This window comes from Podarcis liolepis (assembly GCF_965112155.1).
Source record: "Podarcis liolepis genome assembly, chromosome: 3".
Classification (NCBI taxonomy): domain Eukaryota; kingdom Metazoa; phylum Chordata; class Lepidosauria; order Squamata; family Lacertidae; genus Podarcis; species Podarcis liolepis.
The window spans coordinates 25,204,801-25,221,357 of record NC_139557.1 but is presented as its reverse complement, the minus strand read 5'-3'; the positions used below and the strand labels follow the sequence as shown (position 1 = coordinate 25,221,357).

The window sequence follows — 16,557 nt, the reverse complement described above, 5'->3', positions numbered from 1 at the left end:
GAGCGGAGGGGACTTAAGACAGCTGTTGGCAGGTAGCAACTTTCAATCTCAGCAACCGATCCATGGGGTAAGACCTACCAGGGATGAGCTGCAGTGCTCATTAGGCTTGACACTCTGCCAAGTGTGCAGATCATATTTTTGCTAATAAAGAGTTAACTTCTACTTGCACAATGTGATTTACTGCTGGCTCGCTCCTGACCCTTGGCCTTGTGCTGAAAACACCACCTACAATGTAAGAGCCTTAATACTATGTCTATGGCTATTACCACTAAAAATAATACGTAACCTACACTACCTATTTGCCTATGAATCTTCACACCCACACTCACACATGGACATATACAGTATATACATGCAGATAATTCATTTGACTCCAATATCACATATATTTGTAATGGTTTTTTTCAGGTTTTTTCGGGGAGGGGGACTTCTGATAAATTGGAAGGCAATCTTCAGCACCACAACTTTCTTCCTCCCCAGAAACAATACCTTACGAGTTCCGCCAACACAACATCAGAACACCTCTTTTTCAATCCCTGTGCCTTAAAGCCCTGTTCACCTATTGTTCGTTTCTTTAAGAAAATCAAGTGCTTGTTGGCGAAAGTATTTTGGAACATGATCAACAGGTTCCTAGACACAGCTTGTATTTTTACAGAATGAAAGTGTGGTAGAGGATCAGTGTTATTTTGCTATCTTGCGGTTGGAACGCTGCAGGCAGAATTCTGATAGTAGCTCTTGAAAGTGCTTTTATTACCAAAAGTCCCAGTGAAGTGATTGGGATATCTGAGAACAGAGTGATTTATGAACACTCCTCTTAACACAGGCCCATCTGGAACTACAGACATGCATTGGTATTTAAAATTCCAATTTAAGCCAAAGAACAGGTTCACAAGCAGCAAGTGAAAAAGAATAAAACTCCATACTTGATTTTTATTTTTATTTGGGCAGTATTCCTTGACATCTGGCAGCACCTTAATTTAAACACACACACACACACACACACACACACACACAAAAACCTATTGAAGAGGAAGCCAAAGAGCCAACTTCATGTTTTTAACACACTGACACTTTTTATCTGCTTCCAACATTTCTTGTGATCATGGTGAATTTTTTATGCAAGGTGGCAGGAGGTGGGAGATGGAAGGTGATTAGTAGTAAACAGAAGACATATGAATAATGATACAGGAGAGATATATTTGCTACTTTCTCCTTGGACATCTTTTATGGCTCCTTTAAACATTGGCCGCTGGCCCAGACATCGATTACCCAGCTATTGCTGTACCTCATTATGGCTGTATCTTCCATGACTTTTTCATGATGTCTCTAATGTCCTTTTCCCAACAGAAATGAAGTGATTACCTTTCTACTGATAAAGCTGTTACAGTAACGGCATGAATCTATTCACCTACAGGGAATTCAAAGCTGTACCAGCTGCGCTTAAGTTCTTACAGCTTTGCTTCTTCTCTATTGTTTGACAACCTTACAGCTTAACCATTTTAAAAAAGTTTTCTTTTTCTTTTTACTGGAGAAAATGTGATTATTACAGTAAGAAAAAAGCAACACAAAATGCCCACCCCGAATTTTACATAATACATGATAAACATCAATCCTGATCCAATTTTGGATTCATTTTAGTCATACTTTTCAAATGCAGAAATAACAGTGGAAGGGGCAATCAAAATGAGCAAGTGGTAGGTGTACTTTCCTAAGGATGTCAGGCTAAAGCCTTTAGTTTAGGTTGAGGGGGGTGGAATGAGACAAGGGGGGCAAAGGAAGGATTTATACAATGATTCATGGCGTATAGAAAGAGGGAAAATATTTATCTCCTCTCTCTTTATAGTAACACTGGGGTCATCCGGTGTAATTGATTGGCAAGAATTTAAGAACAACGAAAGTACCTCTTCACATAGCACATAATTAAGGTATGGATTTTGATGCACAGGACGTGTGAATGGCCACAAGTTTAGATAGCTTTAGAATGGGATTATATCCATCCATGCCTGCTTGTTTCTTCAGTGCAATTTAAAGTGTTGTTTTTGACCTATAAATAGCTGCAGACCAGGTAACCTGGAGGACCACTGTCCTCCATATAACTCTGTCCCAAAATCTTCCACAGAGACTCTTCAAGTACTCCTGAACTGATACATATGAGGTCATTCTCTGCAGAAGCTCTCACTTCTAGAACTCCCTTCTAGCAGGCACTGGCTGCCTTCAGAAGGTCAATGAGAGACGCTTCTTTTCAAAACCAAACTTCTGAGCCCAGCTTGATATTTTAGCTACTGTTGAGTTTTGCCATGGTTGTGTTCATATTATTGTGTTTATCTAGTTTTACTGGGCTGTATCCAAACTGAAGCTCTGCTTGCACAACAGTGCACAGCAGAACTTCCTCACCTTCTCCTGTCCCCTCCAGCCCACCAGGATCCATCAAAAGCAGCTCTGGGAGGTTGGGTTGGGGGACACCATACTGTAGAACCCACAGAGCCAAGCAATTCTCCCCAATAATCACCTTCTAGAGCCAGTTGTAGATAGGTAGCCGTGTTGGTCTGCCATAGTCAAAATAAAAAAAATTCCTTCCAGTAGCACCTTAAAGACCAACTAAGTTAGTTCTTGGTATGAGCTTTCGTGTGCATGCACACTTCTTCAGATACACAGCGAGAGCCAGCGAGCCAAGACCCAACTCAGACAGTCACCCCAGAAGAATACCATGCATGACAGTACTGAAGGTGGCTGAAAGCTCTAGGAGGGTCAGCAGCCACCCTCTTCCAATTTCTCTAGATACTAAAACATATTATATAATGCACACAAACCTGTTGTTTGCTCCAATAGGCTTTTGTTTGTTTGACAGAAAAGCAGACTGTGATTGGTGTTCAACCATATCCCGCCCACTGTTACACCACTTCAGCAAATCCAAGCTGGCTTTGCATCTGTGTGTTTTTGAAGGTGATCACATGCCAATGGGTTGCTACTCCCATTATCCAGGACTATTGGCCATGCATTGTTGGGGCTGATGGGAGCTGGATTCCATCAACGTCTGGAAGGCTGGTGACCCACCTACACCCTTATAGTGGTGTGGAAGTTTGGGGGGAAACAAATTGGAGAACAACCCCCCCCCCAAAAAAAAAACCACTGGGGGACTGGGGGGCAGGGTTAAATGTCTGGGTGGGATAAATTAAACATTCTCTCCTTGACCTCCACACCTTTACCTCCACACCTCTAAAACTGCTTTTGGGGACAGAGGTGAAACAGTATGTCTCAGGACATTGTTACATGTGTTTGTATACCATTTTGATCAATGCTTTAAGTAACATTTCTCTCTGGGTATTAACAAAAGGGATGGGTGGGCAAAACAAAGAGAACTTTCCCGGAAACCCGTATTATTCTGATGGAACTTAATGAGTTTCTATAGCAAACAAACCTGTTTAGGGACACGTGAAACTGTTTTGGCCACCCATGGAGCCGCTGCAACCTCAGGGTGTCATGTCCCAACATCATTCATTATGCATTATTGCACAGCTTCTTATTTCAGTCTAGGGCATTCTGCCCAGTGTGCTTTAATACATGAGGACAATATCTCTTGTGAATTAAGGCAGGCCAAAAAAAGAGGGGGGGGAACCCTTTCATTATGACACCGCTTCTGAAAAGCATTAAGGAACAGAGGGATCTGCAGAGATAAAAAGCAAGACGTAATATACACTACAGTTAATGTCGGCTATGAGAGTACACTTTTTATCTTTGTATTCTGCTTAGTAATTAAGTTAAATGAAATAGGGAACTAAGTGACATGCTGTGCTTGTTGAGTAAGTGAATGGGAGAAATGAGAAAGCATTTCGCAGAAGTCTATCTCCTATTTTGCAGTAATAACGCATAATGATCGCCCCATAATATTGGGTGGCTTGCCTTTCATGCCCTTACTTTTTGTAGTGTTAGGCTTTGAAAATAATTTGCACAGAAGATTACAGCGCAAATGGAGTTTTTGTGAATTAATATAGATCAGATATGCAACACAGAAATCAAGGGGGGTCAGTTTATAGCACAATCTTTTGCATGTCTTCTCCTCAGAAATGAGTCAATTCAATGGGATTGCTCACGAGTTAAAGTGTTTAGGATTGTAGCCATAGGTTTTTAACAACAACATTTTATAGTAACATATCTGCAAAAAACACAGATTTTGAAATTGTAATTTCTAACAAGTAATTTTGAAGAAACCCATTTCCTCCAAACTGACAACTACTAGTGAATGGTTCAAGCCTAAGTAGTGGCAACCCTACATTTTGGGGGCCCTGAAAGCTTGAACTTTCATGGGGGCCCCTTCACAACCAGCAACAAGGTCTGGGAAACCACTGTTATATTCTTCAATCAAGTTGTTCCATGACAGATGACCACACCTTCATAACATCTGTGCTACTGACTCTCAAACTTTGGGATTGTTGAAATATATACAACAACAAAACAATCAGTTTGAGTCATGCAACTTAGATGGGGTCTACTAGACCCAACATTTTAAAGCAATGTGGACTAAAGTCACTTCTGGGGCCACTCTGGAATTAAGGGCCCTGATGCTTGGTTTCATAGTAGTTCCGTCCCTGAGCCTAATGGAAGACTAAAGCCTGCAAACTAAGGACTGAAAGTGTATATAGCCTATCAATTAAATAGGCTAAGTGCAGTGAAATGGACAAGGGAAAGCAGAAGCTACTAGCAGCAAAATTACTATGTGATAATAAATGTATATGTACAGTTCTCATGAATAACTATGTTTATCACATAGCATGCAAACAAATCATGTCCTCCATCATGGAGGGCACATGTTGTGATGAGATCACCTAAACTGCCTCCCTGTTGTGGGACGGGACCGTTTGGATAGCCACAACACCCCATTGGTTGCCCCTCGGTTGCTGGGGCAGAAATCTGGCCTGTTGGGTCGTCTATTGGCTACTGAGGGGCTATTTAAGCTGCTGCACATTGATGGGAGCTTTCTCTTTTCTGCGACGTGGATCAGATCATCCACCCTCCCACCTATATTTAGGGCTGTTCTTTGGCCTTGCTGTGCCTGTCTAGGAGTCGTCTGTTTTGGAGCAGGGGCCCGGTAGGAATTTTGCCATTTGGCTGATTGGCTGTTGCCATTTGGTTTTTGCCTACCGTGTAGCAAATCGTCACAACTTTGTAAGGTTGGCGGTTAGGCATTGGTTCAATGTTTTGTGGAGGGGAAGTGGTTGGCTGTGCCTGCCCCTCCATCGCTGATGCTAGAGAATTCCGTTAAAGGAATCCAGGGGCTCGCCTTGCTTTTGTCCGAACCCTGTCAAGGGACTAGGGCCACGCCAGAGCCCCTGGGAGTATCTGGGGTGAGCTGTGAGATCGAAGTCAGCTTCTCGCTCCCCACAGGATGCTTTCCCTTACTGACATATGGTGGTGCCCAGTGTCAGTCATGTTCCTGCTACTGTGCAGGTTCAGGTAGTCTGGAACCAATGCCTAAGCAACCACTCACATCAATAAAGTTGTGGCCAAAATTAATGCCAAAAACCTTAAACTATATTCTGTGTCTATTGTGTCTTTATTTTGGGGGTGGTTTGGGGGGGGGGTCTTCACACGCAAAAGAATTATCTGGGCATTTTGGTGAATTAATGTCAGCGGGAAACAGTTTATTTTTGGGTACATGGATTTTTAAAAACTTCACACCCATTTTAAAAAGACTACTTAATTTGTACTTCAACTTTTTACAATCCTTCCAATTCCATTCTCTGCTACAATTATTTATTATTATGCATTGGTTCTACACATTAATAATAATAATAATACCTTTATTGTCATTGTACAACCTGTGTACAATGAAATTAAACAAGCCTCCCCCCCAAAAAAAACCACTCAATCTCTTATCAAACAACACACCACCTGGCAAGTCAATTTCGCTATGTTATTTTCCGTTCAACAGCCTAACAGCCCACGGATAGAAGCTATTTTTTAGCCTGTTGGTACAGCTACGACCTGTTGGTGGCCGGGGTGTGAGTCATCCCTGAGAATTTTCCTCACTCTCCTAAGGCAACGATCCCTTGCGATGTCATCCAGAGGGTTCAAGGGACAGCCCATGATATCATATGCTGTATTCATCACCCTCTGTAGAGACTTAAATATTTTCTTTAGTTTTTTGAGAAATTGCTTATGAAAATATGTTACTATTAGTTATTAACAAAAGAAGCACCTTGTTCTGCTCCTAGTTCCAAGTGATGCTTTTCTTCTCAAATGCATATAGACAGCAATCCCCTTCACAGCTAGATTTATGAACAGCACTTTGAAGGATATTTTAGCTCCTGCAGTGACAAAGGCCTATTTTCCAGAAACAAGTATAATTTACTAATCTGATTTATGAAGCAATCTCCACAATTTAATAAAATAGCATTGCATAATATTATTACATAGGGCCGTGTATCATTGTTGAGAATGCTAAAATCTTTAACACTTGGGAAAATCTGGATTATTACGTTTTATGATGGAACAAAGTAGATCAGGGTAATTATCCCTCTTGTTTCATTAAAGCTTTATGCAACTGTGAGAGTTTAATGCTGCTGTTATTTTTCCCACTGTCAGAAACTGTTCCACTGCAAAATCTACAATTCTCAATAAAGACAGAATTAAGGTATTAACTCCACACTGGAGCAGTAGTGAGTGATGTGCTCTAATGTTGCTGCAGACCACTCTGTATCTAGCCAAAATTCTAACTGAAAAATGTTCCTCTAGCTGTTTTCAAGTAGTTATGAATCCCAATGCGCCAGGAGTGAGAGACCTATGAACCTCCAAAAGTTGTTTTAAATCAACTTCTATTAGCCCCAACCAGCAAAGCCACTAATCAGAGATTATGGAAGCTGTGGTCCAGCAACATTTAGAGGACCATAGGTTCCAAAACACTGCAATAAATTAGCTGTATAAATGTCTGAAAATGAGAGGGCTTGTTAAGAATAATTTTAGCACCCTTATAAGAGGTTATAATTTCCAAGACCCTTTGGAAAGGTTAGGTTTGTTAAAACTAGTTTTAAATTTACATTGTAGATCTATCCAGCAAGGTACAAGCAATAAAAGCTAGGATCAGTCAACCTAATAAAGGGCTAACTACACTTTGGCCTAGTTTGCACATAACACCAAACCTTAGTAGAGGATCACTTGGTTTATTACCTCACAGAATAGACAAAAGCATCAGAGATAAAGACCAAACCTAGAAAGTAGATTGAACTGGTTTTGTCACACTTCACTCACAACTTTTTGGAAGGTGATTTCTCCTTTTTTATTAAAAAAAAGTTAAAGGGCCCCTGGACAGGTAAGTCCAGTCAAAGGTGACTATGAGGTTGCGGCACTCATCTCGCTTTCAGGCCGAGGGAGCTGGCATTTGCCCACAGACAGCTTTCTGGGTCATGTGGCCAGCATGACTAAACTGCTTCTGGCACAACGGGACACTGTGACAGAAACCAGAGTGCATGGAAATGCCATTTACCTTCCTGCTGCAGTGGTACCTATTTATCTACTTGCACTGGTGTGCTTTCAAACTGCTAGGTTGGCAGGAGCTGGAACAGAGCAATGGGAGCACACCCCGTTGCAGGGATTCGAACTGCCAACCTTCTGACCAGCAAGCCCAAGAGGCTCAGTGGTTTAGACCACAGTGGGTCTGGGTTTGCACACAGCACTAAGCTCTGGTTATCATCAACTGAAGTTTATAAAAGCCAGCTACAAAGCTGGTTAATGAGCAACCTTAAACCATAGGCACCTACTTTGACAGGTCTGTCTGAATAGGAAGATCTTGGCCTACTGGCAGAAAGAGGCAATTCAATAAACCATTGCTTAGTGTTATTTGTGGAGATACAAATGTTTGTATTGTTTCCCCTCTCTGGCAAATAACCAATTTTGTGAAGTTAGTGCATTGAGTAGAAAGGATTAAAACCTCTTTCCTATGGTGAGCTCTCAATGTAGCTCAGATCCAGTCTCAGATATTTTTAGGAAAAGGGGAAGACTGGGAAATGTGGTGCAGTTGTCCTGCATAAAATTGAATTTGGTCTATAGAATGAGTTACCTTGCAGACAATGCTGTTTATTTACTACAAATTATTCAGAGCTTTGTTGCTCTGAATCCCTTATTTTCTGTTTAAATGCCCACACACAAGGATCAAATAAATGTCTATTTAAGAGAGATCAATAAATTAAATGTTTTATCCACGTGTGGTAATAAGTATGAAAATTTAACTTTTATGTCTTTGTGAAACTATGGGTAAAGTTGAGTATTAATTTCCTATATGCTAATTGCTGCAATATTAGTAAAAGAAACTATTAAATGAGCAAATGAATGTGTGTTGTATTTAGTAAGGCAACCTTCATTGAGTAAGTAGATTAGTATTTCATATTTGAAATATTTCTCAAAGTATGTGTGTTTTGTATTTAAATTATTTAAACATGTAATTTACTCAACTATGAATGTGTTTGCAGGATCAAGCACATTTCTTAGCAGCATATTAATATTGGTAAGTGGAGTGAATGCCATTTCTTCTTTTAATAATATTCTTTACAGCCACTTAACATTTTGAGCAAATAGGTTTAATATGTAGTCTGATCCAAACAGAATGTTTGATAAGCACAAAATGTCAGCAACTGATCCTATTGCTTATACAACACTGTATTAATTAATCAATCGATAAACTTTGAAGTGGCCCTTTGCATGTCTATAACAAAGCATGTGGGTGGCCAGGTGTCCTACTTTGATGATCAGTCATCTCTTTGAAGGTTTCCTCTGTCTGGAGGAATGTACAGTTGGTGAGTCCTGTTTTTAAGATAAAGAACCATAATTAGACAGAACAGAGGTCTTGAAGCTGACCATCAAATAGACAGCTGACTGAGCAGCCACACAGATCATCTTGTCACACTAACAGGAAGCCTAGTGTGAAGGGGTGCTCACCTGACTTCCTCTGAACAGGTGAGTTGCTGCTGCTTACTATAAAGAACAAGTGGAGGGACAACGCAGTAGGGACTGTACGCAGTAGGGACCAGCAGGACTGCTGCAGTGGCTCACCTGGTGCACTCCACTGTCCTCCCCACTGCCTCACTCCTCTTCTGGGTAAGCAGCAGAGACTCAGTTGTCCACTATTGCCTGATCACAGTCTGCACAACTATGGTGAGATGCATTTCATTTCTAAATCAGTTATAGTAATTATTTATACTATTCTATATCTGCAGCTAGGGACGCGGGTGGCGCTGTGGGTTAAGCCACATAGCCTAGGACTTGCCGATCAGAAGGTCGGTGGTTCGAATCCCCGCGACGGGGTAAGCTCCCGTTTCTCTGTCCCTGCTCCTGCCAACCTAGCAGTTCGAAAGCACGTTAAAGTGCAAGTAGATCAATAGGTACCGCTCCGGCGGGAAGGTAAACAACATTTCCGTGTGCTGCTCTGGTTTGCCAGAAGTGGCTTAGTCATGCTGGCCACATGACCCGGAAGCTGTATGCCGGCTCCCTCGGCCAATAAAGTGAGATGAGCGCCGCAACCCCAGAGTCGGTCACGACTGGACCTAATGGTCAGGGGTCCCTTTACCTTTATATCTGCAGCTATACATATAAATTAGCATATACAAATTTTATGCACCTCTACACCCTTTTGTTTAGTTCTATATTTAGTTCTATGTTTAGTTCTTTCTTATTCCTTCTCTTTGTGGGGGGGAGGGTACAGGGAGACGACAACAACAATGTGTAAGTCATCTTAGATGAAGGACTGGAGAAACAAACCAGTTGCCCATAATGGTACCAGCGGCCGACTGGTTTTTTTATGGACTTAAGTTTGAATATGTTGATGAGATTCTAGCTTCTTATCCTTATCAGGCTAGGCTCTACTATAACTGAGCTACAAGGAGCAGACTGGAGTTATGGGTAATGAGTCAAAGGGTATATATTATGAAGTCTTCCTAATGCTCTTCAGGTTCAAAGGCCAATGCTCTAGCATGAGCTACTTATAACTTACAGTAAATCTCAGGGAACAGAACAATTACGTCTGAGTTCCAGCTTCCACTGCTGTATGTACTATACCAGATCAAGAAAGGTTAGGTTGTATATGTTCCTGATGGGAACCATTCCAGCAGATTTTTCAGCATTTATTAGGCCATTATTTTGTTTATATTATCTCTATATAAAGGTTTCTGAGATCCATTAGCACAACCATACACATTATAGGCTAAGCAGAAAGGATCAGACTCTGTTTGGAATGGCTCCCCATGACTTGTATGTGGAAGAATACACTAAATATAGGGTATAATTTTGGAAAGGTGAAGGGGGCTCAGAGATATAATCCTACCAACCGCTCCTGAACTCCACTTCAGCTTGTCAGGCCTGTCCCCACACTTTCACAAACCTACTATGCTGGAGGAAAACAGAAGCCAACAATTAATTCTAAGCTGTCCTGCATTGTGGATGTAAAAGAAAGTACAGGGTTTTTATTCCTCCTGATTCCTTGAACTGAAGGAATAATAAAATTCTGTTCACAGATTTTTAAGCTGATTCTCACTCTGCAATGAAGCTGTCTGTGCATGTTTGGAGCCTACTTTGATGTCTTTGGGAGGTATGGGTTTTTATACCTCATGACATGTTGTCTTGGAAGAATATAAATAAAAACATAGGAATTGCCAGACTTCCCATCTGCAATGGAGGATCAGGAACACAAGTCTGGAACACTGGGATCTAGAAATTTAGGGAGAAATTTTGGGCTGATGCATTGGCTGATGTTTTCTGTGCTTATACACATACACCTTATCTTGATAAACTGGCAGACAAGAGGGACAGCAGTAGGGCAGGAAATCCCCACCCCAAGATTGGTCTTTTTGAGCTTTGGAGAGTTCTTGGGAAATGCCTCAGCTTTTTACGATTTTTTTTCCAAATGGTTCAGAAGGGGAATTAAGAGGTCTCACAGGTTTCAGGAGTAAGCAGGTTGACATTACAGTGGAACCTCGGGTTGTGAACGTGATCTGTGTGGAAGGCACGTTCACAACCCACAGCGCCGCGTCTGCGCACACGTGTGGCATGATTTGGCGCTTCTGCGCATGTGCGAGTGCCGAAACCTGGAAGTAACCCATTCTGGTACTTCTGGGTTCGGTGCGGCCCGTAACCTGAAAACGCGCAAACCGCAGCGTTCATAACCCGAGGTATGACTGTAATTCCAATTGGGGAAAGGAAACCACATTCCTTGGGACAACTGCCTACCACTGCTCACTGCCTATCACCACTTTGCTATTACTGTACTGGCAGATTTGTATGGGTGCAATCCTTGGGATGATACACTCCAACAAGGTCTGCAGGTGCTTCTTTCATGTATCCCCGTCATCATAAATAAGGGCATTTTGCATTTGTCTGAGCAATGTATCTGGGAACAGGATGAGAGAGTGAGGAAGCAAATGTCGTTTCATTTTAATGCTACAAAGCATCAGGGATTGCTATGAACTCAGCATGAATGAAGACAGAAATATATTGTTTGTAATGTCACCCTGAGCTTTTATATCCCATTGCATTACATTAGTAATAATTTCCCCAAAATGGTTAACCAATGTAAATACTGCTTTCCCCCTAATTTTCCTCATGCATCCAACACTGAATCAGCAGGGCTAACCTGTCTTAGAATTAGCTGTTTTGGCATCAACTGCTGAGTAACACAGCATGTGCCATCAATTCATCTAAATGTGTTACAGCAGATCAATACTGAATCTGTAAAGCCATTTGTTCTTTGACTCTACATGGCAAAAAACATTGCCTTAAAAATAACTCAATTTTCTCCATCTGAGACAAAACGGAACATCAACGCTATAAAAGTAAACAGGCAGCACAATGGGTCCTGCATTTGAAAAATGTTGTGTGTTTTTTTCAAATGAGGTTTAAGTGGGAGTTGGTTGTTGTTGTTTTTTTGACTACAGAAAATATGTTATCTTTATAGAACATTTTATGAATATTGTTTTTATGCAAACTATTATAGACAGGGAAAACATGAAGTTTCACTTGCCTCCGGGGAGAAAGAGAATATGGACAAGCAATATCCTATATATTCAAAACTGAAGAAATTATTAAAGAATGAGGCTGCCATCCTATACCCATTTACCAGAGTGTAAGCTCCACTGAACTGAATGGGGCTTGCTCCTGAGTAGGCATGTATATGATTGGGCTGTGAATCAAAAAGATATGACACATTAGCAATAAATAATGTAAGATCTAATCTAAATTTCCTTTACAAATGTGCCATAGGGAAAGTTACACAGAATAAAACTGGCAGTCCCATCCAGATAATTTTAGCTAATGCAGTAAGCTGAAATATTATTAGCAAACAGCTGGTCTGTGGCAGAACATCTCACTTTCCCTTCATATCTTTTCTCAAAATTCACCTTTTCCATGAAGGCTCTGCTTAATCTCACACACCCCAAATGTTGCCATGCAGTCCAAGCACATTTAGTGTTTAAATCATAGAAGAATGTCAAAATAGAGAGAGAGAGAGAAAAATGCTACAAAATTTGCAGTAGGGAAGTCTTATATAATCTTGAGGAGGGAACAAGGAACTAATACAAGGTTTATCTTCATTAGCTGATAGTCTGTATTAATAATTCATTTGTTTAATAGAATATATAATAGCATCATTCCTCTTCAGAAAAATAATAATAATAGAATCTGGTCTTTGAAAAACAAATCAACAGCAGACTGCAACATAAATATTGTTAATAGCATGTCCTTTGTTCACTTTCTGTAATTAAAGACAGCATCCCAACAAGACATACTCCAAAAAAGTGGCTACCTTCAGAATTTGTAGGTTCAAATGCACACTCCAAGGGCAAGGCTAAAAACCTATAACATTTGCCTGCAAGTAACTCCCATTGAACTCAGTTTTCAATCAACCTAATTAGTATGACTATCTCTGCTTTCTGTAACATACTTCCGTGCAAAGAGTAATCCTAACACTGTGGGGCCTACAGTACCATACCTGGAAGATATACAAGTATACCAATTCTGTTTATCAAACACATTCACTTTGCGCAACGCATCATATTTATACCATTTTCATTTTCCTTGACTATTATGCTGTACTCTTGGGTTCTCAGACACAGGGCCAAATATAGTCATACCGTTCACACTCTGGAGATACTGAGAGTCATTACATTAAGTATACTTTGAGATAACCTGCACCCGATTGCAAGGCAAATACACAGCCCCCAGATGGAAGGGAGTGGGAAAGGACCGGGAAAGAGAAGACCCATCTCATTCCCACTATTCAGTTGCCTCTGTACCCCCCCCCCAACCAACACACACACACCTCCTGGGTTCTCTCTCTCACTCCATTGGAGATGAATGAATCTGTCAATTTAAGTTTCTCCCAGTTTCTCATTTTTCCACTTTGAAGTTCAGTTCTTCACATTTGTTCATCAGTTTGTGGTTCGTGTTTAACGTCCTCACGAAAATTCATCAGCGTTTTAGTGTGAGAATTTCTCCCAATATGCAAATTTCTGCAGGGAATTTCATTTTTACTAAGCAGTTTTCCCTAATATAATGCATTGTTATGCTACTGAAACATGGTTGACATGGATTTTTTGGTGATAATTGTCCATAGCTTAAACTAATTGTTTTCCTCATTTACTTCCATTTTCTCTCTATCCTAATTTCATAAGAATGTGTGAAAACTGTCACTGAGCCATTTTGCTAGCCCTGTTGAAAATATTTTTACTTCCACTGGAATTCCTTGGATGTTTTGCACCTTCCACATTCATCTCAACATTTTTGGGTTAATTTCTTTCTTTCTTTCTTTCTTTTTTTTGGTCAACCTTGGTTTTAAAGCTCTGTGTCTGTGTTTTTCAGACCAAATAATCAAAAATTATGCACAAAGTCTTAGGAAAATATTTTTTTTGTTAGGGACTTACAGACGGAATTCTTGTGGTTGCTGTCTTTGTTAGGTAGCATCTTGACCCCTCTTGATTTTAGTTCAATTGCCTTTTTCACTGTAAAAGAAAAAAGACAAAATGGTAGAAACACATATTGCATTCAATATTTATTTACTCAAATTTGAAGAAATGTGGATATGGGACAACAGTTTATTTTCCTATAAGCAGTGCTATTTTTTCTAGAAAAAGAAGTGCCAGAACTTACCATGAAAACCTCACTTATTCTCTTAGAATGGCAATGGCATCCACTTGAGAGGTGCCGGAACTGAGTTCCAGCTGAAAAAAAATCCCTGCCTATAAGTAAATGTATCATTTAGTCATTATTTTAAATGATTTTGTAGAGAAGTCTTTATCTCCCACAACCAAAAGTAAAGATTCCCAATTGCCCCACTACTAACTTGTTAAATGAATATGCATTTTTATATATGAAAGTGGATACAGATATTAAGCACTTAATCACAATGGAATAGAGTTCAAACATGTTTGACTTTCTTTAATTCATTGGACTGCATTTGACCCATCATGCTCAAGTTTTTCATGGTTGAGTGGCTACTGACATTCAAATTTATGTGGCATGTCCTCAACAGATCTTGAAAACCCTGAGCTTCATACTTAATCGGCCTCGGCACAAAACATGCACCAACTATTTAGTGCTAAAAATACCTTTCTTTCCAAGCAACAAGACTTTTGCCAACGAGCTTCAGTGATGACAGAGATTTACAGACACACTAACTAGACCATCAAAGTCAATGAGCATGTGGCAGTACCTTGAGCAGTTCCTATGACATGGGAAAAACCTATTTGTTGGTATTTGCTGTTGTTTGAAACTCAATAGTTGGGAGCAGCTTGAGGGAAGGATTGGATTGATCTTTATTACGGCCATTGGCCCATTACACGACAGTTTCCCATACCGACATATTATACTTAGACCTCCAAATTTAAAATCGCCAAAACTTACAAAAGACAAACAGTAACCGAAGCAAAACAAAAACAAAAACCACCATCATACAAACAGAAACCACCATCATACATTACAATAAATTTTGTAACCTATACATCGCCCTCTGCTCATAAATTAATTAGGGATATCAATGGTGATATCGCCTAAACCATAGATCATGGTTTAAAACAATGGTGATATCACCTAAAATACAGGTCATGGTTTAAAGGGGTTGTCCGAATCACACAGGAGACCGTTTCCTTAGGGATAGGACGCTGATCAGGAATCTGGCAACCATGAGTGATTTTAGGGGGTCATCATCAATTAGTAGATATCTCAGTTTGGCTTCAATCGTATCATCGACAATTCCCTTAAGATATTGAGCAAGAAACTTGCTCCTGGCCGGTAAGTGAAAAGCACAGTCAAAAATTATGTGATGCAACGATTCGGGTGCCCCACTATTACTCAGTTTGAGGGAAGAAAAACACTGGGTGGGGGAAGGGTTAAGTACTCCTACCCTTCATCCCATGGGTTATTTCTGCACTCACGAACACCACCTCTCAAACTGAGTTTTCTTGTGCCAACCAGTCTACTGTTACATGCAATCATGTGCAGTCTGGTTTTTATGTAATTGACTAACAAATATCATTAAAACTTAGTTAACTTGTGGGGGACATGCAGTCAAATCTAACACTGTGTATTATTGCAAGTTAGCATGTGAAAGGGTTAAGACCATAGAGCCTGATAGGCCAACTCAGACCACAGAAACATAATTGGTAGAGAAGGCTCTGTGTGATATAATACCCGCCTTTTCTCCTGGGAGGGAAACAGCAAATAAGTATTTCCTGTTCCGACTCTCTCTTTGACGAACAATGCAGATGGACATCTATCTACTTGCTCCAGCATCAGGGACATGCCTGAAGGCGTTTCTGCTGCAAACACAAGTATTTTACCTGCATTTATTTTTACTGCTCTTACTGCTAAGATCAAATGCTTGACTGTGAGTAAACTATATGTTTCAAACTTACTTTTCAGTCTGTAGCCTGTTTCTTTGTCGAACAGGGTAACAAAGGGGGAGATCAGCCTAACAGCTAATTCCCATGCTTTCAATTAAACTCCATAAAATGGGATTTAAACTCTGCTCAGTTCCACATTTTTAGACACAAGTGAGAAGTGGATCCTTTTGTCCATTAACCCACACATGTGGGTCTGTAGGGAAATAATAATAATAATAATAATAATAATAATAATAATAATAATAATAATATAATAATAATAATAATAATAATAATAATAATAATAATAATAATAATTAAATTTATACCCCGCCCATCTGAGCGGCTTCCAACCAAATATTAAAATACAGTAATATAGTTAATTATATTCCTTCACCTACCTAATAAAACCCATAACTTTCCTGTTAAAATCAGAATATCATTATGGAAAATATAGAAGGATATTTGCCAAAATTAAATTGGACATCAGTTTCTTAATTTTAATCGGTTAACATGGCAGGCATTTGCAGCGGGTCACTTTTTGCCTGCATATCAAAGTACCACACTCTAATAAAGCTTTATTGAAATGATTCAAGTATGTTCCATTAGAAAGCCATGGAAATCAGACAAGTCTGGGGTTTTGTTTTTGTTTTTTAATCATGCTGGCAGTTTCTGTCAACGTGTTTGAAGTGTCTCAACTGGT

General features: G+C 40.0%; 1 protein-coding gene across 3 annotated transcripts in view; it reads right to left on the bottom strand.

The window, feature by feature from the left end:
• The window catches only part of CSMD1 (CUB and Sushi multiple domains 1), a 963,313-nt gene that overhangs the window by 323,444 nt on the left and 623,312 nt on the right, over positions 1-16,557 (bottom strand). For all 3 annotated transcript variants that reach the window (XM_083495378.1, XM_083495379.1, XM_083495380.1), the window contains one exon: positions 13,899-13,976. In XM_083495378.1, the coding sequence (XP_083351504.1) occupies positions 13,899-13,976 (78 nt within the window). The remainder of the gene's footprint in view (positions 1-13,898; positions 13,977-16,557) is intronic.